The sequence below is a fragment of the Lepidochelys olivacea genome (genome assembly GCF_965140295.1).
Source record: "Lepidochelys olivacea isolate rLepOli2 genome assembly, chromosome: 8".
NCBI classification, from domain to species: domain Eukaryota; kingdom Metazoa; phylum Chordata; order Testudines; family Cheloniidae; genus Lepidochelys; species Lepidochelys olivacea.
The window spans coordinates 13,993,631-14,018,804 of NC_140418.1; the positions used below are offsets into that span (position 1 = coordinate 13,993,631).

At 42.9% G+C, this 25,174-nt stretch overlaps 1 protein-coding gene across 1 annotated transcript in view; it reads left to right on the plus strand.

The window, feature by feature from the left end:
- FSTL4 (follistatin like 4) overlaps positions 1-25,174 on the plus strand; it is a 490,942-nt gene that overhangs the window by 455,746 nt on the left and 10,022 nt on the right. The window contains exons 12-15 of the mRNA XM_084635901.1: positions 511-537; positions 5,932-6,050; positions 23,486-23,635; positions 24,239-24,346. Of these exons, the coding sequence (XP_084492027.1) occupies positions 511-537; positions 5,932-6,050; positions 23,486-23,635; positions 24,239-24,346 (404 nt within the window). The remainder of the gene's footprint in view (positions 1-510; positions 538-5,931; positions 6,051-23,485; positions 23,636-24,238; positions 24,347-25,174) is intronic.

Genomic DNA, 25,174 nt, shown 5'->3' on the forward strand with positions numbered 1-25,174 from the left:
AACTGAAATTCAATTAATATACCTAAGGATGTTGTTTGAATCCTAACTGTTGTTGCATAACATTTCCAGGGGAAGCATTTTGTTGGTATAACTATCTCTTCTAGGCTTCAGAAAGATGTTATAATTGCTTAATGAAAATGTACAGGAAATCACTGTCTGTACCATACCTACAATTACATTCAGGAGAACATTTTGTACATCAAGGCTTGATCCTACAGTCTTGGTGCAGGCAAAACTCACATTCATTGTAATGGGAATTTTACCAGTGCAAGGACTGCAGGACTCTCCCACAAGGAGAAGTTTGACTTTGGAAATGTCTATTTTTCCTGATGTTTTATTCAAATTAAATACTTTGCCTGGATGAATGCTATGAAGTTTTCACAAATTAAAGAGTTCACTTAAAATCAGAGTATTAATTCAGTTAACTGCTACAATGAAAATTTTGACATTGTATGTTTTTTTTTCTTTTCTTGATTATTTTCTGGCTTTCCCAATTTTCTGATGCTGCAGTTGCAAACATACTGTGGCGAGAGGAAGGTACTGCAGTAAAGTTGTTTTGTTGTAGTGATAATGTGCTTGTCTGCTTCAATAATTCCATAATGGGCCATTCTCCACTGACTTGCCACTAACTTTATCGGCTCTCACGGTTGTCTGATTAAGCTTCATATAATATATGTCACTTTCGTGATCTAAATCCTGGACATAATCCCTTTGATTTTTTTCCCTATAAAATAATAGGTGATCATGATACATTTGAAATTCTTGATTTGGCAGAAACAATCACTAATGCAATTTAATGTCAGATTCTTAGCAAATATCAATAGCTTAACAGAATTTCCAGAACAACTATGATCTCAATTTATTGCAAATGAACAAATGTAAGATATAAATTCAGTATGTTCCATTTTTAAACATGTGGTTCATGTTGTTCTAGGCCTGTTCTTTACTAGTACAGTATGTACAACTGTTTATGTAAACCACACACACCCACTGCTTGTGTTCATATGTGTTGGGTGAAACCATAGTTATTGCTCCCTCCAATCCTTTAAAGATATGCGGGGCACAGGATGCCTCATTTCTTCTTGTTTTAATTGGCAATTAAGAACTCTAATCTGATCAGATTTATAGTGTGTCCTGCACAAGGTCAAAATTTCTGTAACTTGAAGGCTAAATTAGAGGAAAAAAGCATCCTAAGTAGCTAATGGACTCAAACTCCTTTAGGAGACACTTGTGGCCAATATTTGATTTGATCTTGTGTGTAGTACTGTAGTTATGTGCAAAAATGGGTATTAATATATCTACATACTGATTTGCATATGCTATGGCAGTAAATGAATATGCAAAAGTATCTAAACAGTTGTGCCCCAACTGGATATTTTACAGTTTATCCACTTGCATACGTAGTTATGGCAACTGCATGCACAAATGTGGACATTTGGCTCTGTGCACTTTTTGGATCTTGCATGGATCTTGCATATGTGCACTGGAAAAATTGGCCCCTGGACTATAAAACACCTGCTAAAAAGATGTGAATGGTGGGTTTTTTTTTTAAAGTTCAGTCATAAGCTGGCATTGCATTGGGTGCAGGCTTAATTTGTGTAGCTTCCACACAAGGAAGCCTAGATCATACTAGGCTACTAGCATTATGGATCGAGACTTCACCAGTGAATACATTGTACTTGAGCAATTTCCTTAATGTATCTGGCACAAGCATCCTTTCCTTCTGCCATCAGGCAAAGCATATATTTCCATCCTACCAGCTGAGAGTATGAGGACCACTTCACACCCGGTCCTCTACATATGCAAAGAGAGGATCTTACTGCTTCACTTGGCTTAGGGCTTTTTGTTTTGCTTTGGCTTTGCCCTCAGGATTTTAGAGGCATAAGGAGAGTGACAGTTTTCAGTGACCTCTAGTTCTTCATCTTGCATATGAACACCCAGAGAGTATCCACTGTCCCATTCTCTCCAGTAGTGCTGATGGCATATGTGTAAAAGCATTAGGTTTTGGGTCATTAGAAGTGGCAGGATCACTAACTTGAGCAGATTATCCTGAGACAGTTGTTCCCTATTCCCAACTCAGCACCAGCTACTGTGTAATACACAATGATGGAGATTGTTTCTCCACTGCTGAGCTTCATGTAAATTGCACTGTGGGCATTTAGGTTTGCTCTATTCGAGTGTATAGTTTGCTCAGATCTGAAATTGCTGTTGAATTAAATCAGTCAAGCGTCACCTATGTAATGGTGCATGGTTGTTTATATACTGTGTATCCCATGTTCTACCTTAAAGATCCTCGAGGGGAGGGGGTGAGATAACTTTACATAGAATAAGCAGACAGAAAAGTATAGGAATAAAGGAATTAAAGGAATACGTAAAGTTGAATAATAGTTCTACTAAATACAGTGTAGTTACTGTAAACTGATCAGAATCAAACCTGCACATTTCTAAATTAAATTCTGAATTTTAGAGGGAGAAACAGTGCTTGTGATAGCAGATTTACTATCAATGTTCCTGAAATAACTGTGTGTTTAGAATACGATTATATAAATCTTTCCCTCCATATTAGAAATTAAGTTGTAAAATATTCGATCTGCAAATTCATTGTAGAGAAAGGAGCTAATTTAGTGAGATAAAACTTGGCAAAGAGAAAAGGCTGGATGAGAGAGAGGGCTTTTTGGGTTTTTTTTTTTACATTTAATTTAACTTATTTTTCCTCGCTGTTAAAATTAAAGCTGGTGATTTAATAAATATTATTAACCAAAAGGATGGGTACAGCTGAGTCCATTAAGGCAGTGGTTCTCAACTGTGGTCCACTGCTTGTTCAGGGAAAGCCCCTGGCGCACCAGGCCGGTTTGTTTACCTGCCGCGTCCTCAGGTTCGGCCCATTGCAGCTCCCACTGGCTGCGGTTCACCTCTCCAGGCTAATGGGGACTGCAGAAAGCGGCGTGAGCCAAGGGACGTCCTGGCCGCCCTTCCCGCAGCCCCCATTGGCCGGGCAGAGCGAACCACAGCCAGTGGGAGCCGCAATCGGCCGGACCTGCGGACGCGGCAGGTAAACAAACCGGCCCAGCGCTCCAGGGGCTTTCCCTGAACAAGCTGAGAACCGCTGCATTAAGGTGATCAAATTCTCATGTTGTCATATTACAATAAATTAGATATTGCAGTAAACTAATGATGTGAGTTAATGACTGTATGTTGTGCTGCATGAAGCAAGCTTTTTGCTTTAAATCAGAGTTAAAATAATTACAGTTGATCATTGAAAGAGGGCTATATTTTCAAAAGTTTTCATGTACACAACTATAACCCAGTTATATAATGAGTGCACACAGCATTCTCAGCCAGTTTCACATAGAATTGAAAATATATGCAATAATTAATGCTTTTATGTGCATATATCTTGTACAGTGAAAATAGTGGATGGAAGAGTGGGTGGCTCAGATATAGAATTAATCGTCACACTATTTTCAAAGCTGGAATACTTTTCATTATGTCTGGGGCAAGGGAGGACAGGGAGAGCACACAAATAATCATCAGTATTATAGACGAAAGCCTTGTATTACCAGTTTTAGCTATTTAAATGCTTCAATCAATTTGGATTAGAATGAGGAAAACCATTACATGGATTGCCCTATTGACACCGATTGGACCATTCCTGTGTGTAAACCAGTCAGGACTGAGGTGCACGTTTTTGATATGACAGTCGAACTCCAAGGGTTAACTAGTGAAAAGTAACTTTTGTGTTCAAAAGATGGATTGAAAATTACTAACCATAAGGGCATTTTAATTTAATATCCTGTAAACCTCGAAAAGAGTGTTATCTTCAACAAACATCTTAATGTTTTAAATAGTGCCTGGTCCTGCTTCCATTGAAGTTAGACATAGAACTCACACTGACTTTAGTGGAAGTAGATTCAGGATCATGATGTTAAAACATTGCAAGGTAACTAAAGTAAATTGGAAGAGTAACTCCAAATCTGCACAGAACTGAAGGCATTATCAAGCAGTGTTTTTGCTATTAAGGACTACTAAAAGCTGAAATTCGCATTCATATTCTTAACCAAATCATTGAATAAAATAACACTAATAATGTGCATGCAGATAATAACATGTATCTATCACAATTGTCATAATTTATTGCATGACTGTTTTCACTTTTTAAAATGAAACTTTTATTTTACATATGAAAATTCGTTCACTCATTGCACAAAGGGCCAAATTCTGCTCTCCAATACATACACTCAGTTCCCATTCAAATAAGTGGGAGCTATGTGCATGCAGTGAGGGTAGATTTTTGGCTATAATGGCTGGGCAAAATGGCCTGGTAATGTACTTCTGGAAAATTAGCCCTTAGCACCTACCAAGCTACTTAATCCTTAGGTAGAGCCTGAGTAGAAATTCAACATTTATGCTTTTTTCAGAATGCATGGTCCCTCACTGTGGCATCACCTTCAAGGATCACAGCTTCCGTATCCGCTTGATGCCTTAACTGGGGTATTTCTGTGGTATGGTTCAGAGGCTAATCTTAAAGCATCAGATTCTCAGTGCAGCAACAAACCTATCAAAAGCTAAAAAGTCTCTCTACATGCAGTTGTACTCTGAAGCCAGATATTTCACACCAAGATAGTTTAGATTTAAGGAACACCCTCCCATGCTGAAATTTCATTTAAATAAATACAGCAAATATTTTATGAAATTTGCTAAAACTGTGTTAGTCCCAATCATACGTAGTTCTTGCTGTAAAAATCTCCTATGATGATTCAGGCGCCAATCCTGGAAGCACTTAACGCATGTGGAGTAATGCTTTAGATGTGAGTAGTCCTATAGGATTTATAGATGCTAATCTAAGGAGAACCTAGTCCCAGTAGTGTGGAGTTGCTCATGTTTCTAAGTGTTTGCAGGATCAGGACCTTATTTTCTATGGAGCAAATTTTATTAAAGACAAAATTCTATATCACCAGTGCCATGGAAGTTTGGCAGATAAGTACACTATCAACATTATCTGAGATAACAAAGGCCATTGGAAGAATTTATTTAGCGGGTGGTATAAAAATTTAAAGAGTGTTGGGATCTTTCTGAGTATAGTGTTTGAAAAGATTCCCTAATCCATTTTCTAAGATATTATTTACTGCATTTGCATGTAGCTGAAGAAGAAACTATCAGTGTTGTAGGGCATTTCTGCTAAACAGAAATATGAAACTGTAACCTTACACCAGAAATCCACTGAGAAGGAGCCAGTTTTTCAAAAGCTCCTGGAATGCCCCAGTTTTGATAGATGAGTGCTATTGCAATGCTGAAATATTCCACATTTGTGAATTACAGTTTGCAAAATTTCAAAAATGTATTTGTTTTGGTGGCTATTTTTGGTTCACGCAGGTGGTTTTAGAATACAGGATGGATTTTTTTAAAATGTATTTCATGAAATAATCAAGCAATGCTTTTATTCATCTTTACAATTTGCAAATTGCAAAAGGTCAAATTAATTGTAACTGTGTGACTTTGAGGGGTTTTTTTTTGTGTGTGTGTGTTTTTAGCTGACAGTTCCTTCTTGGTTGCATAACAGTTAGCAAACTATTTCCAGTGTAAATGGAAAGAGAAAAAAAGTCATGATTTGGCAAGGCTAGAATGTCACACACATTCAAATTCTGACACAGATATAATCATGGAAGACCTCAGGATATTTCCCTAACTTTGTCACTGCCGCCACCAAAGCAATGTGTTTTTGAATGTGTCTGTATCTCCTTCCTCACACCTTGAAGCCCTTGTTATGACATGAAGTTTGATTTTTGTGAATGCACCAACTGCATCCAAATTACCAGTTTTTCTGGAAAGTGATTTTTTTGTTGTTCTTCCAAAAATAAAAGTCTAGAAATGTGGTTTTGTTGTTGTTGTTTTAAATTCTGCTTATTTAGCTTTGTTTTTTTTTTCTTAAAGGCCTAAGTGTGGGAAATATGTTTTATGTCTTTTCCAATGATGGGATCACAATCATTCAGCCAAACGAATGTGAGATCCGAAGACATATCAAACCCACTGAGAGGATTTTTACAAGTTATGTAAGTTTTTGTTTTGATTTTTTGTAATAAAGTATCCAAGTCATCTGTCAGCTTGTGCTCCCTAGATCTTGTGAAGAGAATATACAGTACGAGGAAAATGTTACATTTTCAAAGTGTCCAGTTGAGGATGTGCAAGGCGGGGATTTGTGGCCATGCAAAAGGTGAAGGAAGTTTATCCTTGGAATCACAGAGTGTCTCGGGCCTGGCTTGCCAATATCCAACACCTTGGGTAGTCATTTCCAGCTGTGCCAAGTGGATGTAAAATGCTACCAAATCAGAACTGGGCCACAAAGCAACTAGGTCTCCCCAGCTGAGGGCTGAGGAAATGGGTGGTTTAGAACAATTTACTGTCCAGTCAGAGACATCTTGGACAGAGAGGTGACAGTTCCTCTACAAATGATGAACTCGTTAGACTGATGGAAGAACCAACTCAACATCTGTGCAGGCATTCCTTTCTGTCAGTCAGCCCCATCAGTGACTTTAACGACAGATGCATCGCTATTGGGATGCAAAGCCCACCTCAGTACCTGCACAAATCAAGGCAGATGAACAACTCAAGAAACCAGTATCCACATCAATCTGTTGGCGATCAGGGCTGTCAAGGCTTGCCTTCATTTCCTACCCCTCATAAGGGATAAATCAATCTGGGTCATGACGGACAACGTATTCTGCACATTCTGTATCAACAAACAGGGAGCAGGAAGATTTCCCTCTCTGTGCCCTGAAGTCATGAAGCTATGGAACTGGTACATTGCTCATCAGATCCGAATCTCAGTGGTCTATCTCTGAGGTATTCAGAGCACCACAACGAATGTCCTCAGCAGACACCTCTCGCAGGTCTACAAATTGGAGCTAGACACCCAAGTTCTCCCCAACATGTTCCTAAAATGAGGACTTCCACAGGTATATCGCTTCACCACCTCCAGGAAAAGGCAGTGTACTCTTTTCTGCTCAAGAGAGGGTCTGGGCCACCAGTCCTTGGGAGATGCCTTTCTTCTATCTTGGAAGAACTGTCTGGTCTGTGTGTTTCCGCCAGTGTTGCTGATATTAAAGGTGATAAACAATATCAGGCAGGACAGAGCCAGAAATATTCTAATAGTGCTGACCTGGCTAAGACAAGCTTGGTACCTTTACCTGCTTTACCTGTGTGTCCAACCGTCATTCAAACTCGCAACCATGCCTCATCTCCTGTCAGAGGATGCAGGTCATGTGCTTCTTCCCAAGCTATTGGTTCTCCGCCTCAGGGCATGGCTCATGGGGTTAGAATCCTCCTTCTCTACGGAAATGTAACAGGTATTACTGAACAGTTGAAAGAGGTCAACCTGCACCTGCAGAAATGAAATAGATGGTGTTGCTGCCTTCTGCCTGATTTGCTGCCCCTTTCAGTCAACCTGGATTATTTGTTGAATCTAAAGAAATTAGGGTTATCAACTAGTGCAGTTAAGGTCCTTCTGGCTGCAATATCAGGCTTCCATCTTCTAGTAGAAAGATCCTCCATATTTGCTCATCTGGTATCAGGTAGGTTTATTAAGAGTCTGGGGACTCTCTGGTCTGCAACCAAATTGAGGCAACATTTACGGCATTACTACAGACTGTGCCAGTATCTGAAAAATGTTGGGCCACTACATGGGCTTTAGTCCTTATGTTTTTGAAACATTATGTCCTGATCCATGCAGTCAGATCTGATGCAGCACTTGGTTCTGCAGTACTATCTTCAGTTCTGGACTCTATTTCGAAGTTCCCTTCTCCACCGGGGGTTGCTGCTCAGAAGTCACCTGAAGTGGAGCACCCATAGAGATACTACTGGAAGAAGAAATACAGGTTATTCACTTCATACATTAACTGCAGTTTTTTGAGATGTGTATCCATGGGTGCTCCACTACCTTCCCTCCTTGCCCTCTGCTTCAGACTGTTCCTTAGGGAATGTTTGGATGGATAAGGAACTGAGGGCAGTTCATATAGCCTCGATATCTGGCACAAGGAGGCATAGGACACATGCATGGGCCCAACAGACATTGCTAACTGAAAATCTCTGATCAAGGGGCACCAAGAGGGGGACACATCTCTAAGAACCGCAGTTCCTGCACAAAGTGAGTAACCTCTTCTGCAGGGTAGATATGCAATTGGTCTTCACTTCAGGTCTGATCCATTATGGCAATCCCTATGCTTCTAAGGCTGATTTTAAAAATAAAAACAATGCATATTATGATTCTGACATGGGGATTATTAATGTGGCACAGAGCCTTTGACTATGGTTACCTTATTCACATGCATATAAGCTTTTCATGCAATGGCTTCCCAAGTCAGAATTGAGATACAGTGGCAGCATGTGGGGATAGTGATGTGGAGAAGTTTACACCTCTACTGAACATTCTGTGTAAGTTCCATTACAAATAAAGACTACTTGGGCTCCCTATTTGTCCATTTGGAATGTTCTACAAACACTGGGATTTTTTTAAATCCAGGATTATCTGAATTCAAAGAAAACTGGTAAAGGAAAATTTTGTCCTAGTGGCAGTGAACTTTTAGTATTGGATCAAATGCAATGATACACAACATGACAAGTGTAATAGCGAGATATCACATGCCTTTAAGGCCTTGAATTAAGTTTTTTTAGTATTTATGTCATGCTATTGCACAATAAGGCATCGCTTGTATAATCTCATTGAACTATAAAATATCTTCAAATACAGGTACTGAAATATGGCCAGAAATGTTTCATTTGTCATTTGTTTATTTACCATATTGAAGATTGTTTATTTACCATATTAGAGGATTGGGCCAAAAGAAATCTGATGAGGTTCAACAAGGACAAGTGCAGAGTCCTGCATTTGGGACAGAAGAATCCCCTGTACTGCTACAGACTAGGGACCGACTGGTGAGGCAGCAGTTCTGCAGAAGAAGACCTAGGGGTTACAGTGGATGAGAAGCTGGATATGAGTCAACAGTGTGCCCTTGTTGCCAAGAAGGCTAATGGCATTTTGGGCTGTATAAGTAGGGGCACTGCAAGTAGATCAAAGGATGTGATCATTCCCCTCTATTTGACATTGATGAGGCCTCATCTGGAGTACTGTGTCCAGTTTTATGCCCCACACTACAAGAAGGATGTGGAAAAATTGGAAAGCGCCCAGCGGAGGGGAACAAAAATTATTAGGAGGCTGCAGCACATGACTTATGAAGAGTGGCTGAGGGAACTGGGATTGTTTAGTCTGCAGAAGACAAGAATGGGGGGGGGGGGATTTGATAGCTGCTTTCAACTACCTGAAAGGGGGTTCCAAAGAGGATGGATCTAGGCTGTTCTCAGTGGTACCAGATGACAGAACGAAGAGTAATGGTCTCAAGTTGCAATGGGGGAGGTTTAGTTTGGATGTTAGGAAAAACTTTTTCACTAGGAGGGTGGTGAAGCACTGGAATGGTTTACCTAGGGAGGTGGTGGAATCTCCTTCCTTAGAGGTTTTTAAGGTCAGGCTTGACAAAGCCCTGGCTGGGATGATTTAGTTGAGGATTGGTCCTGCTTTGAGCAGGGAGTTGGACTAGATGACCTCCTGAGGTCTCTTCCAACCCTAATATTCTATGATTCTATAATTCTAAGAAAGGGCATCATTCTGTTAAATAAGTATTTTTTAAATATCAATAACTCTCAGATTAATATTTTCCCTTCATTTGACCCTTTTAATATATCACCTTATAAATCGACACTCTGATCCTCACCTTTGAGCACTCTATGTGGACATATTGTAACAGCGGTAATAAGGTTTTATAACTCAAAGACAGACTTCTGGGTTTCTTTTCTGACGAGCTGTAAATATTGGAAAGGTGGTACTGGAAATTCAAATTGAAAAGAACAAAGAAATAAGGGCACTTAAAGAAAACAGTGGTGGGTTTAAAAAGGAACTTTTAGCAGTGCTATATGTCTGATCTCTAGAGAAACCTCTGAAGACCTGATCCGCCTCCCACTGAAGTCTTGGGGCCCTTTGCCATTGGCTTCAATGAGTGCAGGAGTAGATCCTGGTTCAGATAGTTCTAAATAACTTAGATTTACATTACTTTTTTCTTTTTATTATTTTAACATTAGCCATGTAAACAGTGATGTGGTTGTACAAACAAGCCAACCTTTGGTGGGTTTACAACAGAAACAGCTTCATTTGCTATCCAATCGGCATAAAAGAACATTTAGCATGGGGAAGGCTGAATGTGTTAAATTTGAAGTGAGTGCTGTATTAGACCCATAGGGACAGATTTTGGTCCCTGCTCCAGCTCAGTTATACCACTATGGTAGCATAAAGTTGCTGGGGCCTGTAGACAGGTTTAAATTAAATGTGCTCTGAGCTGCTCCAACTTAGAGGTTGTCTACAGGGGTGTCAAGGTTCCTCCCCCACTCTGAACTCTAGGGTACAGATGTGGGGACCTGCATGAAAAACCTCCTCAGCTTATCTTTACCAGCTTAGGTCAAAACTTCCCCAAGGTACAAAATATTACACCCGTTATCCTTGGACTGGCCGCTACCACCACCAAACTAATACTGGTTACTGGGGAAGAGCTGTTTGGACGCATCCTTCCCCCCAAAATACTTCCCAAAACCTTGCACCCCACTTCCTGGACAAGGTTTGGTAAAAAGCCTCACCAATTTGCCTAGGTGACTACAGACCCAGACCCTTGGATCTTAAGAACAATGAACAATCCTCCCAACACTTGCACCCCCCCCTTTCCTGGGAAATGTTGGATAAAAAGCCTCACCAATTTGCATAGGTGACCACAGACCCAAACCCTTGGATCTGAGAACAATGAAAAAGCATTCAGTGTTTTACAAGAAGACTTTTAATAAAAAATAGAAGTAAATAGAAATAAAGAAATCCCCCCTGTAAAATCAGGATGGTAGATATCTTACAGGGTAATTAAATTCAAAAACATAGAGAACCCCTCTAGGCAAAACCTTAAGTTACAAAAAAGATACACAGACAGAAATAGTTACTCTATTCAGCACAATTCTTTTCTCAGCCATTTAAAGAAATCATAATCTAACACATACCTAACTAGATTACTTACTAAAAGTTCTAAGACTCCATTCCTGGTCTATCCCCGGCCAAGACGACTACAGACAGACACAGACCCTTTGTTTCTCTCCCTCCTCCCAGCTTTTGAAAGTATCTTGTCTCCTCATTGGTCATTTTGGTCAGGTGCCAGCGAGGTTACCTTTAGCTTCTTAACCCTTTACAGGTGAGAGGAGCTTTCCCCTGGCCAGGAGGGATTTCAAAGGGGTTTACCCTTCCCTTTATATTTATGACAACAGGACTACTACCTAGCCAGTTTTCCCCCATTTTGTAGTTGTACATTTGATTTTTTCTTCCTAAGTGCAGTACTTTGCACTTATCTTTATTGCATTTCATCTTGCTGATTTCAGACCAATTCTCCAGTTTGTCATGGTCATCTTGAATTCTAATCCTGACCTCCAAAGCGCTTGCAAGCCCTCCCAGCTTGGAGTCATTCACAGATTTTATAAGCATACCCTCTACTCCTTTATCCAAGTCTTAATTTTGTAAGACTAGAAGAGACTGAGGGTGAAACCCAGGCCCTATTGAAATCAGTGTTAAAAATCCGATTGACTTCAATGGGGTCAGGATATAATCCTCCATATTTATTCTCTTTCAATGACTTACAGATCAAGGCTCCAAACCTACAAACATTTGTTTACATGTTTAACTTTATGCATAAAATTAAGCATATTTGTAATTACTTGCAGGGATCACGTCCTAACTGAACACAGTTTACAAGTAAAAGATTTTTGCCCCCTTGCTGCCAGTATCTGAGATTTTGTCTGCAATCTGAATGTCAAGATGAGTTCTTTCTAGACTGCCCATTGCCAACAATAGCAGTCTCAACTTAATTAATAATTCAGTTGATGCATTACCTGGAAATGAACCCAACTCACTTTCCTATAGCTGTGATGGTTCTGCCGGGGTAATGAACCTGTAAAGCCTTACAAAAATTTTTTATCAGCAAATAAGGTTCAGAATTCTCATAGGGGCAGATCTGTTGACTTAGAATGTGACATTTTTACTTTAATCTTTCAGAAAAGAATCACACTTCAAGTATTTTCTATTTGTTTTTTCTCCACATTAAGAGTAAATGGTTTCTTGGAAAAACAAACCATCTGGTTGAAAATATTTATATGATGAAACAATTGCTAGACTCCTGATTTGATTAATGTTATTGTTCTTTCTGACATTTTGCATATGGTACTGTATGGGTAAATAATTCAGTGTTAAACCAGCTTTCATTTGATTGGCCATCCACTCAATGTGTCCCCAGCTTCAGTAAATTAATATAAAAATTATCTCTAAAAATATGTTCCAGACTAAATTGGCAGTAACTAGGGCTCTGATTTTGTCATGGAAATCATGGTCATGGAAATTGAGAATTTAAATAAAGTCCATGAAACTGAGGGGCACTGCGACCTGGCATATTGGGTTCCAAAACCACTCAGGTTTGATCTGTCTGATTTTCTGTCTCCATATATGGAGGGTTAGACAGGGCAAACCTGAGTGGAGCTGCGACTCCATGTGCAAGATTGCAACCGCCGGAGTGCGAAGCCAGCCCCAGCCCCATAGGACAGGAGCCACCTCTCTAAGGTGAGTACAGAGTGGGCTCACTCTCCACCTGCTCCATCCCCCATTGTTTGGTGACTTTTCCATTACATATTTTTCCCACACCTCTGCTATGAAATTTACTAAAATTTCCATGCCAAAATCATAGACTTAGCAATAACTGATTATTTAATGTATAATATGCATGTAATTGTATTAATCAGATGTGCATTTTATTTAGTTGGGTTTAATTTTCTGTCATTAAATGTAAACAATACATGTATGTACAGTGATCACCCTAAACGTCAACATTTGTCACCATGACAGGTTTCAGAGTAGCAGCCGTGTTAGTCTGTATTCGCAAAAAGAAATACTAGTGGCACCTTAGAGACTAACCAATTTATTTGAGCATAAGCTTTCGCGAGCTACAGCTCACTTCATCGGATAACTGAGGGACCTATACTTTAGAATTAGAACAGGAGAAATCTCTGTATCATTATCTGTAAGGACTTATATAGGGAGGAGACATCCAAAACTGCAAAGCTATTTAATCTCACATACAAATAGATGACAAGATGCAGGTGCTTGAAGTTGAAGCTAGAAAAAATAAAAATGGAGATACGTTTGTAGCAGTGAGGTTTCTAATTGGGGACAGTGTCAGATGGAATTTTTAATAGTGTGGGTTAACCTTTGAAACAGATTACCAAGGATGTGGTAGATTCTCCATGATGTGATGTGTTTAGATTGAATGTCTTTCTAAAAGATATGTTGTAGCTCCATCACAAGTTGTTGGGTTTGATGCAGGAGTTACTGGGTGAAGTCCCATGGCCTTTCTTCTGGAGGAAGGCTGCCTAGATGGTCCCTTCTGGCTTTAAAATATGTGTAACATGTGCAATGTATCTGTAGTAACTGTAAAGTAGCAATTGGCAAATGTTGATTTTTAATGGCTTCAGTTGAATGTTTTATTTTTGTTCAAACCATATGAGAGCATACTGTATCAGGTGCCCACGTAACATGGAGGAGAAAGCTGCCTGACTCAAATGCACAGGGGAGAAGGACCTTGCAGGAGTTGAGGGGAGTGGATTGGGACAAGGAGCCAAGGGACAGAAGGCTGGAGGCCAAAGGTGGGAGAAGATTGGGAGTGGGAAAAGGAGGGAGACTGGGACTGGGGGCCAATTACAGGGTAATTAAATTCAAAAACATAGAGAACCCCTCTAGGCAAAACCTTAAGTTACAAAAAAGATACACAGACAGAAATAGTTATTCTATTCAGCACAATTCTTTTCTCAGCCATTTAAAGAAATCATAATCTAACACATACCTAGCTAGATTACTTACTAAAAGTTCTAAGACTCCATTCCTGGTCTATCCCCGGCCAAGACGACTACAGACAGACACAGACCCTTTGTTTCTCTCCCTCCTCCCAGCTTTTGAAAGTATCTTGTCTCCTCATTGGTCATTTTGGTCAGGTGCCAGCGAGGTTACCTTTAGCTTCTTAACCCTTTACAGGTGAGAGGAGCTTTCCCCTGGCCAGGAGGGATTTCAAAGGGGTTTACCCTTCCCTTTATATTTATGACACGCCCCCCAAATCTCAGCTAGGGTGAAACACTGGCTGGGATTTCTTCCTGGAGCTCTAGGAAAAACAGAGTTAATAAGACACATGCATCTCTAAATATACTACCAAGTACATAAAGACTAACAATATTTTCCACATCTCAAGGACGATTTTAACCAGTTGATTCTGGGAAACTTTCACGGGAGAGTGCATCAGCCACTTTGTTAGAAGCTCCTGAGATGTGTTGGATGTCGAAATCAAAATCTTGGAGAGCTAAACTCCACCGAAGAAGTTTTTTGTTAGTTTCTTTGACGGTGTGAAGCCACTTTAGTGCAGCATGGTCGGTTCGCAGGTGGAAACGCCGTCCCCAAACATATGGGCGTAGCTTTTCCAGAGCGTAGACAATGGCATAACATTCTTTTTCAGTGACTGACCAGTTGCTTTCCCTCTCAGACAGTTTTTTGCTGAGAAACACTACAGGGTGGAATTCCTGATCAGGTCCTTTCTGCATTAAAACTGCTCCCACACCACGCTCGGACGCATCTGTGGTAACTAGGAACGGTTTGTCAAAGTCTGGGGCCCTTAGTACAGGGTCAGACATGAGTGTCGCTTTAAGCTTGTTAAAGGCCTTCTGACACTTTTCGGTCCACTGAACAGCATTTGGCTGTTTCTTTTTGGTTAGGTCTGTCAGTGGGGCAGCGATTTGGCTGTAGTGCGGTACAAATCGTCTGTAATAACCGGCCAAGCCTAAGAAGGATTGAACCTGTTTCTTTGACTTTGGGACAGGCCACTTTTGGATAGCATCCACTTTGGCCTGTAGGGGGCTGATAGTTCCTTGACCCACCTGGTGTCCAAGGTAAGTCACTCTGTTTAGGCCTATTTGACACTTCCTAGCCTTAACAGTTAGTCCTGCCTCCCTTATGCGCTCAAGGACTTTTTGTAGATGTTCCAGGTGGTCTGCCCAGGAATCCGAAAATATGGCCACATCGTCAAGGTAGGTGACTGCATATTCTCCTAATCCCGCTAGGAGACCATCTACAAGTCTTTGGAAAGTGGCGGGTGCATTTCGCAGCCCGAAAGGGAGTACATTAAATTCATACAGCCCGAGATGTGTGATGAAGGCTGACCTTTCCTTGGCAGATTCATCTAGCGGTACCTGCCAGTACCCCTTGGTTAAGTCCAAGGTAGAGATGAACTGGGCCCGTCCCAGTTTCTCTAATAGTTCATCTGTGCGTGGCATTGGATAGTTGTCTGGGCGAGTTACAGCATTTAGCTTACGGTAGTCCACGCAAAAACGTATTTCCCCATCTGGTTTGGGAACTAGAACCACTGGAGATGCCCATGCACTTTCAGAGGGGCGGATTACACCCATCTGTAACATATCCTGGATCTCCCGTTCTATAGCAGTTTTAGCTTGAGGAGACACCCGGTAAGGGTGGACCCTAATTGGGTGAGCATTACCTGTGTCAATAGAGTGGTATGCCCGTTCAGTCAGTCCTGGGATGGCTGAGAACGTTGGCGCGCAGCTAGTGCACAGCTCCTGGATCTGCTGTCGCTGCATACGCCCAAGGGTCATGGAGAGGTTCACCTCTTCCACACCACCAGCACATTTCCCTTCGTAGTAGACACCTTCAGGCCACTCAGCGTCGTCTCCTCCCTGGGCTGTAAACTGACAAACCTTTAATTCTCTGGAATAAAAGGGCTTTAGAGAATTAATATGGTACACCTTAGGCTTTCGGTTGGAGGTGGGGAATGCTATGAGATAATTAACAGCTCCCAGGCGCTCCTGGACCATGAATGGCCCTTCCCACGATGCTTCCATTTTATGGGCCTGGAGCGCCTTTAAGACCATGACCTGGTCTCCTACTTTGAAGGAACGCTCTCTGGCATGTTTATCATACTAGGCTTTTTGCTCTTTTTGAGCATCCTGTAAGTTTTCTCTAGCAAGGGCTAAAGAGGTTCGGAAGGTGTTTTGTAGGTTGGTTACAAAGTCCAGAATATTAGTTCCTGGAGAAGGTGTAAATCCCTCCCATTTCTGCTTCACCAACTGCAATGGCCCCTTAACCTCACGGCCATATACAAGTTCAAATGGGGAAAACCCTAAACTGGGATGTCGTACAGCTCTGTAGGCAAAGAGCAACTGCTGCAATACTAGGTCCCAATCATTGGAGTGCTCATTTATGAATTTACGTATCATGGCCCCCAAAGTTCCATTAAACTTCTCCACCATGCCATTTGTTTGATGGTGGTAAGGAGTGGCAACCAAGTGATTTACCCCATGAGCTTCCCAAAGGTTTTTCATAGTTCCTGCCAGGAAATTAGTCCCTGCATCTGTGAGGATGTTGGAGGGCCAACCTACCCTGGCAAAAATGTCTGCTAGTGCCTGGCACACACTTTTAGCCCTGGTGTTGCTTAGAGCTACTGCTTCCGGCCATCGGGTGGCAAAATCCATGAAAGTCAGTATGTACTGCTTTCCTCTGGGTGTCTTTTTCGGAAAAGGACCCAGAATATCCACAGCTACTCGCTGAAATGGAACTTCAATGATGGGGAGTGGCTGGAGAGGGGCTTTGACCTGGTCTTGGGGTTTTCCCACTCTTTGGCACACCTCACAAGACTGGACATAGGTAGAAACATCCTTGCCCATTCCCTCCCAGTGGAATGATCCCCCCAAACGGTCTTTGGTCCTGTTCACCCCAGCATGGCCACTAGGGTGATCATGGGCTAAGCTCATGAGCTTGGCCCGGTATTTAGTTGGAACTACCAACTGTCTCTGAGGATGCCAGTCTTCTTGGTGTCCCCCAGAAAGAGTTTCCTTGTATAAAAGTCCTCTTTCTACAACAAACCTGGATCGATTAGAAGAGCTGAGAGGCGGTGGGTTGCTCCGTGCCGCCGTCCAAGCTCTCTGGAGGCTTTCATCTGCTTCTTGTTCGGTCTGGAACTGTTCCCTTGATGCTGGGGACATCAGTTCCTCATTGGATTGTGGACCTAGGCTTGGTCCCTCTGGAAGCGATATAGGGGATGGAGCTGTTTCTGTTGACTGTGAACCGCTCTCCGCTGGTGCACTATGTTGGGATTCAGGCTCCGGCTGAGCCTCTTGTGTAGGGTTATCGGCTGCTGCCAGTTCAGGTTCGGTGGGGCCCTCTGGTGTTGAGGTTGCAAGTACTGGATTCAGTGCTGGCACGGGGTCTGGTGTTGGTTGTTTGGCTGGTTCCGGTTCTGGGACTGGTTCCGTCTGGGTCTCTGGGACTGGATCCACTACTGCTGTTGTAGACATTGGCCTGGGGTCCGGGTCCATCACCTCTGACTGGGTCCTGATAGAAGTTTCCGGAACAGAGCTAGGCCTCACGGCTTGTTTAGCCTGGCTGCGGGTGACCATTCCCACCCTCTTGGCCTGCTTCACATGATTGGCCAAGTCTTCCTCCAACAGCATGGGGATGGGATAATCATCATAGACTGCAAAAGTCCACATTCCTGACCAGCCCTTGTACTGGACAGGCAACTTGGCTGTAGGCAAATTGAAAGAGTTGGACTTGAAGGGTTGAATCGTCACTTGGATCTCTGGGTTGATTAAATTGGGGTCCACTAAGGAAGCATGGATAGCTGACACTTGTGCTCCGGTGTCCCTCCACGCGGTGACCTTCTTCCCGCCCACACTCACAGTTTCCCTCCGCTCCAAGGGTATCTGGGAGGTATCTGGGCCTGTGGACCTCTGGTGTGATTCCGGTGCAATGAACTGTAATCTGTTGGGGTTCTTGGGGCAGTTGGCCTTTACATGCCCCAGCTCGTTACACTTAAAACATCGTCCAGCTGACGGGTCACTGGGGCGAGGAGGGTTGCTGGAGAACGGGGTGGTGGGACGATAAGGGGTCTGGAGGGTTCTTTGGGAGGTAGGTGGGGCTTTGGGCGGCCCCCGGTAATAGGGTGTGGTCTGGGGTGGTCCCTTCTGGTCTCCGCTCCAACTGCGACCAGTTTTCTTCTTCTCTGCCACCTCCACCCATCTGGCTCCAATCTCTCCTGCCTCGATTACAGTTTTGGGTTTCCCGTCTAGGATGTATCTTTCTATTTCCTCAGGAACACCCTCTAAGAATTGTTCCATTTGCATTAGGAAGGGCAAATTTACTGGAGATTCAACACTTGCTCCTGATATCCAGGCATCCCAATGTTTCACAATGTGGTAGGCATGTCGGGTAAATGACATGTCTGGTTTCCACCTTAGGGCTCTGAACCTCCGACGAGACTGCTCGGGTGTTATCCCCATTCTGACTCTCACCTTGGATTTAAACAGTTCATACTTGTTCATGTGTTCTTTAGGCATATCAGCTGCCACCTCAGCTAAGGGTCCACTGAGCTGCGGCCTCAGCTCTACCATGTATTGGTCAGTAGAGATGTTGTACCCAAGGCAGGCCCTTTCAAAGTTTTCTAGGAAGGCCTCAGTATCATCGCCTGCCTTGTAGGTGGGGAACTTTCTGGGATGGGAAGTGGTACTTGGAGAAGGATTACTAGGGTTTGTTGGGATATTCTGCTGAGCCTTTATCTTCTCCATCTCCTCCACATACTTCCTCTCTTTGTCCTTCTCCTCCAGTTCTTTGTCCCTCGCTTCCATAGCTCTCCTGTGAGCAGCCGCTTGGTGTTGTTCTGCCTCCCTTTCTTGTTCCTTCTTCAGCTGCATGAGTTCTATCTGTCTTTCATGTTCCCTTTGTCTTTCCTCAGCCTGAAATTTGGCTAATTCGAGCTGTAGTCGAGCCGCGGATTTTGCCATTCTAACCTCTCTGTTTTTACTAACTTTACACCCAAGGTTTAGAAATAAACAAACAAAACTTGGCTGTAAAATTTTGCTGTGCTGGAATAGAATACCTATTCTCTGATAGTGATTGTCAGCCTACAGAAAAAGACAATTCCCTTGTCTCTGCTCTGGGCCCAAATTAAAGTAAAAAACCTCCAACTACTTGGAAACCTGCTTACCCAGCCCAAAGAAAAAAAAAATCCTTTTCAAACCTGTGCTCCTTGTAAAACAAAAAAAATCAAAATCCTAAAAAAAAAAACCCTGCCACTTTTGTCTCCAGGCAAATGGGTAGAGCACACACCCCCCCTATTTACTTTTAGGAAGAAAAGAAAAAAAAACTCTGGGTTGGAAGACTGTGAATTTCCCTGCAGGAGTTAAGTACCCTGCCTCCAGGCAAAGAAAACCTGCAATTCACAAAGATAATCCCCTTTTGTCTCTGCTTGGCCACAAAGCAGAGAAAAAACAATCTGCTTTCAGTTTCAACTGCTTTCTGGACTTCCTTTCCAAAGGGGAAAAAAAATTCTTTTTAAAATCTGTATTTCTAGTTCAAAAAATCTCAACTGGATCTCAAAATGATTTCAGGTTAATCCCACCACTATGCCACCATGTCAAGGTTCCTCCCCCACTCTGAACTCTAGGGTACAGATGTGGGGACCTGCATGAAAAACCTCCTAAGCTTATCTTTACCAGCTTAGGTCAAAACTTCCCCAAGGTACAAAATATTACACCCGTTATCCTTGGACTGGCCGCTACCACCACCAAACTAATACTGGTTACTGGGGAAGAGCTGTTTGGACGCATCCTTCCCCCCAAAATACTTCCCAAAACCTTGCACCCCACTTCCTGGACAAGGTTTGGTAAAAAGCCTCACCAATTTGCCTAGGTGACTACAGACCTAGACCCTTGGATCTTAAGAACAATGAACAATCCTCCCAACACTTGCACCCCCCCCCCTTTCCTGGGAAATGTTGGATAAAAAGCCTCACCAATTTGCATAGGTGACCACAGACCCAAACCCTTGGATCTGAGAACAATGAAAAAGCATTCAGTGTTTTACAAGAAGACTTTTAATAAAAAATAGAAGTAAATAGAAATAAAGAAATCCCCCCTGTAAAATCAGGATGGTAGATATCTTACAGGGTAATTAGATTCAAAAACATAGAGAACCTCTCTAGGCAAAACCTTAAGTTACAAAAAAGATACACAGACAGAAATAGTTACTCTATTCAGCACAATTCTTTTCTCAGCCATTTAAAGAAATCATAATCTAACACATACCTAGCTAGATTACTTACTAAAAGTTCTAAGACTCCATTCCTGGTCTATCCCCGGCCAAGACGACTACAGACAGACACAGACCCTTTGTTTCTCTCCCTCCTCCCAGCTTTTGAAAGTATCTTGTCTCCTCATTGGTCATTTTGGTCAGGTGCCAGCGAGGTTACCTTTAGCTTCTTAACCCTTTACAGGTGAGAGGAGCTTTCCCCTGGCCAGGAGGGATTTCAAAGGGGTTTACCCTTCCCTTTATATTTATGACAAGGGGAAGTTAGTGCACAGTAAGCTAGGGTATGAATTTAAAGTGCACTAAGTACTTCACACTAGTTCCCTATGTGGACACCCACTGTGCACTAAAAGTGCCCTCAGGGAGGTTAGCTTAATACAAATTGCACTAAGCCGATGCCCACAAAGGCATTCTTAGCATACAGTAAGTATCCGCACGGGGAGTCAGTGTAGAGTAGCTAATGTACACCACATGCTGTGGGGGGTTTCCCTGTGTAGACAAGCCTTTACACCAGGAACCAGACTGGACTCTGGCTGGCTCCAGGATCTGTGGGAGGCATATATCAGAACTCAGCCAAACAAGACAATCTGGCCCCTTATCTTCAAAACTTAGGCCTGGTCTACACAGTGACTGGACCGGTGTAACTATGTGTGCTAGGCGTTTGATTCTTTTACTATAATAGTAATATTGGTACAATCCCTAGTATGGGTGAAGTTGTACTGATAGAAAAGTGCTTATAGCTGATTCATTCCCCTTCTCGTACAGAAATAAGCCATAACAGAACCCACAGCAGGGATATCCCGTTCACTGTGCTGGGATAGCTAAAGTGGTACAACTTTTGTGTAGAGACAAGGCCTAAGAGCCACAGCTGCACTGACAAAAACACACATGCATTTATTTCCTCCCCATGTCCTGTATCTGCTCCAAAACTATGCATTCAAATAAAGTAGCCATTAAGAAACAAAAGTAATTAATGGCTAGTTAGCAGGTGAACTTTTGCAAGTTCACCCATTAGGATGACCCATAATGAAGACTAAGATTTAGCCATGGGTATTTTTAGTAAAAGTCATGGACATGTCATGGGCAATAAAAAAAATTCAGGCTCCATGACCTGTCCATGACTTGTACTATATACCCCTGATTAAATCTTGGGTGTTCTAGGAGGTTCTAGAGGGGGGGGCTCTGGTACACCCGCTGGTACTCGTCGAGGGTGCCCACTGCTGCTGGTGAGGGGTGGTCCAGGACCACCGCTGCTGCTACTGGCAGGGGCAGCCCACCAGCCAGGATTGCTGCCACTGCTGCTGGCCAGGGGCAGCCCAGGACAGTGACTACCGCTGCGGGGCGGCCCCGCCGGTCCAGGACAGCCACAGTGGCTGCTGGTAGGGGGAAGCCTGGGACCGCCACCGCAGCTGCTGGTGGCCTGGGACTGCTGGTGGCCCACTGTTGTGGGGAGGGGAGCCACCGCAGCTGGCCCCAGCGCCACCCAAGCTGCCAGGCTGTCCTGGGGTCAGTCACCAGGGCCATCTGAGATGCTTGGGTAGCCCTGGGGTCGCAGCTACTGAGTGCAGAAGCCACGGAGGTCCCGGAAAGTCCCGGAATCCGTGACCTCTGTGATAGACTTGCAGCCTCATCCACAATGCAAACGCAGGGTGCTATACAGCTCTCATTGAAGTTTTGCTGGGGGCCTCAATGGTTGTAGGATCAGGCCAAAGGTTATTTTTAGTGCATTTCTTAAAACTATTCTTTGTGCTGTGCTTGTATCCTCTCACATGCTAGTCACTTCTACTTAATCTCAGATAAGGAAGACTATTGTTCTAAGATACACAGCATGGACCGGTGGAAAATAGACCACACTGGGAGTCTAGAGACTTTGGTTCTGTTTCCACCTCTCTCACTGATTTGCTGCGGGACCTTGGACAGTTCACTTGGACCCAGATTTTCTGCTGTGCCAAGTTTCCATTTGCTGCAAAAGTGGGGGCAATGGGGAAGGAAAAGTTTGTCATGGAGACTCATAGCTTCCTGAGTCTCCGGTTGCAAGTTTGCTACTGAATATTGCCAACCCCCACCTATGAAAATCACAAGTAGCACTCAAAGATCATGAGAGTGGCCTAAAAGTTATGAGATATTTTAAGAACAGAATAAATCGTGGTGTTTGCTCTGCCTTCTGGTTCACTTTCAAAGCTCTGTGCACAAAGGACCACGTGCCGCCAGAGGATAGCCAAGGCCCAGTGCACTCCAGCTCCATCCCCCCCAACCTACTTCTATGCCAGGACCGGGTGGGAGTGGTGGGCCAGGACGTAGATGCACAAGCTCTGTTCACCAAACCATAGGACTTCTCAGCAGCTAAATCCAGCTGATTTCCAGCCTTTGTGCACCCACAAAGTAGTGCAGAGGGGCCAGAACTCAACAAGAATGTGGCCTTCCAAGCTTTAGATCCCCAACTAAATGATATTGTACTTTATTAGGCACCTGAGAGGTACCAACTGAAAAGTACCATTACTGTTGGAATAACTTACCGGTCATCAATAATAATGCACAAGGTGGGAAAGCAAGCATATGAAGAGAAAGCTATCACCAAAAAGGAGAAGCAGCATTACAGAAAATATAGCAAAGGACAAATCCTGCTGGCTCTAATGATGTTTAGTCCCACTGGCTTCAACAAATGACCCAGCTGTGAGTAAGGTCAACAAGATCAAGCCCACAGCATATGATACTTTTAAATGCAAGATGTTTCCAGGTTGGAGTTAAGGAGACTTTTGGACTCTTCTGCTGCTACTCTAAATGCACAAGGACCTGAGAGCAAGATTTTCTAAAACTGAGAATGAAGCTATAGGAACAATGCAGTGCAATAATTCCATTAAAACATAAATCACTGTGTTTTAAACCCAAAATGAGATTTATATTGCTAATAAATGTTGAGAGCACTATAAGTCCCCTTGTCCCAGGGGATACTTCAGAAGATTCTGTTCTGTGCAGCATCATGATTATTTGAAAATAAATGGGAGCTTGCAGCAAGCTCCAGTTGCTTAATCTCATTGGGACAGATCCAGACTACAGTGTGCTACTTAATACAATAATTATTTCATGTTTTCCAGGTAAAAAGTTGGGGGGGGGATAATTTAGGCATACCATAGTCCCCATGGATTTTTGTTCTATGATTTCAGGCTAAAGTGCAGGCTGCTTAGAGCATGGCCCTGAACTTGCACAAATTAAACCTATTCTTCTCTCTTTCAGGAAGAGATCTGTCCTAGAGTTGAAGGTGGCGCTGTTCAGTCCTGCCTCTGGGCTTCAGCTGTCAATGTCAGAGACAAGTATATTTATGTGACCCAGCCCAAGCAGAACAGACTAATCATCATTGATATCCAGACACAGAAAGTCATGCAGGTACTTAACCAGAAGAGCTATTTATTCCATGATGGCAAAGCGGTTTTCATCTGCTAAAGAATTAGGTCCCTACCCAGTGAACCTCTGACCGAGCTCATGTGTCGAACAGATAAACTATTTTCACTCATCGGGGTATACTGCGTCATTTGCCATGCTATAACCTCATTCTCAAAAAACCGCTTTATGGCATGATTCTCATAGTCCTAGGAATAAGTCTGCAGTCATGTTTGCAGCTTCCTAGAAAGTATTTCTGACCTACACTTACTGGGTCAGTTTCTGACCTCAGTTATAACCAGATTGCCAGGTGTATCACTATCAGAAATTGGCCCCTGTAGATAGAAGTTGTGGTGGGAGATGGAGTGTCGTCTGATTAGCCAAATCAGAGGACTGGAATCAGGCTACCTAATTTCTATTTCTGTCACTGTGATTTTTTTCAGCCAACTACACAAATTTGTGCCTCCATCTCCCTAAAGTGTGGGGGGTGGATAATGGATTCTACGGGAATGTTCACATCAATCTTTGTAAACAAATGTTAACATAAATAATGTTCATAATCCACCTTCACTTGACTAAATATGAATACAAATATTTGTTTCTTTGAAGTCTATGGATGTTCACCCCCTACCAGCCAAATTACATTATGATAAATCACACGACCAAGTCTGGGTCCTTAGCTGGGGGAACATGCAGAAGTCCCATCCAACACTGCAGGTAAGTGTTATGTAAAGTTAACATTTTACCAATAGGTTTCAGAGTAACAGCCATGTTAGTCTGTATTCGCAAAACGAAAAGGAGGACTTGTGGCACCTTCGAGACTAACCAATTTATTTGAGCATAAGCATACAGTATGCATCTGTTGAAGTGAGCTGTAGCTCACGAAAGCTTATGCTCAAATAAATTGGTTAGTCTCTAAGGTGCCACAAGTCCTCCTTTTCTTTTTACCAATAATGCAGCAATAAAACCCGACCTGGAGTTTAGCATAAGAGCAGAGATTTGGCTTCATGCTGTTATTTTGACATCTATTTTTTTCATCTGGTACCCACCATAAAAATGAATTAAGCCATGTGACTGCATTAGGTTGCCAGTATCGGCCTCCTGTCTGGATGAGCAGCTGTAGTACTGTGCTGCTCTCTCTCGAGTTATGCCAACAGTGCAGGGCCTGATTTTTCAGGCATGCTGAGCACCCACAACTAACGTCAGTAAGCACTGTGTGTGTGCACAGCCCCCCTGAAATCGGAACCATAGTGTCCTAGGAACTGGATTTTATTTCTCTCAAAATTAAAAAAAAAAAAAAGTTCCTGAATGGCACTTCCTGCCCTTGCTTTCTGGTCTGCAGAGACTCTCAAGGCAATGGCCCCACTGTGGTTCTGCCACACGAAGGGATTCAGTATAGGACTCTGGAGGGCTAGGCAAGGGATGGGCAATCCCCATGAGGTACTGGAAATCAGTTCCAAGGTGAAAAGAGGCTAGCGAAATAATCAACTGGATGTAGACAGAGTGAGATGGGTGGGCTGGAAGTGGTGAGGCACTGGGAGATCT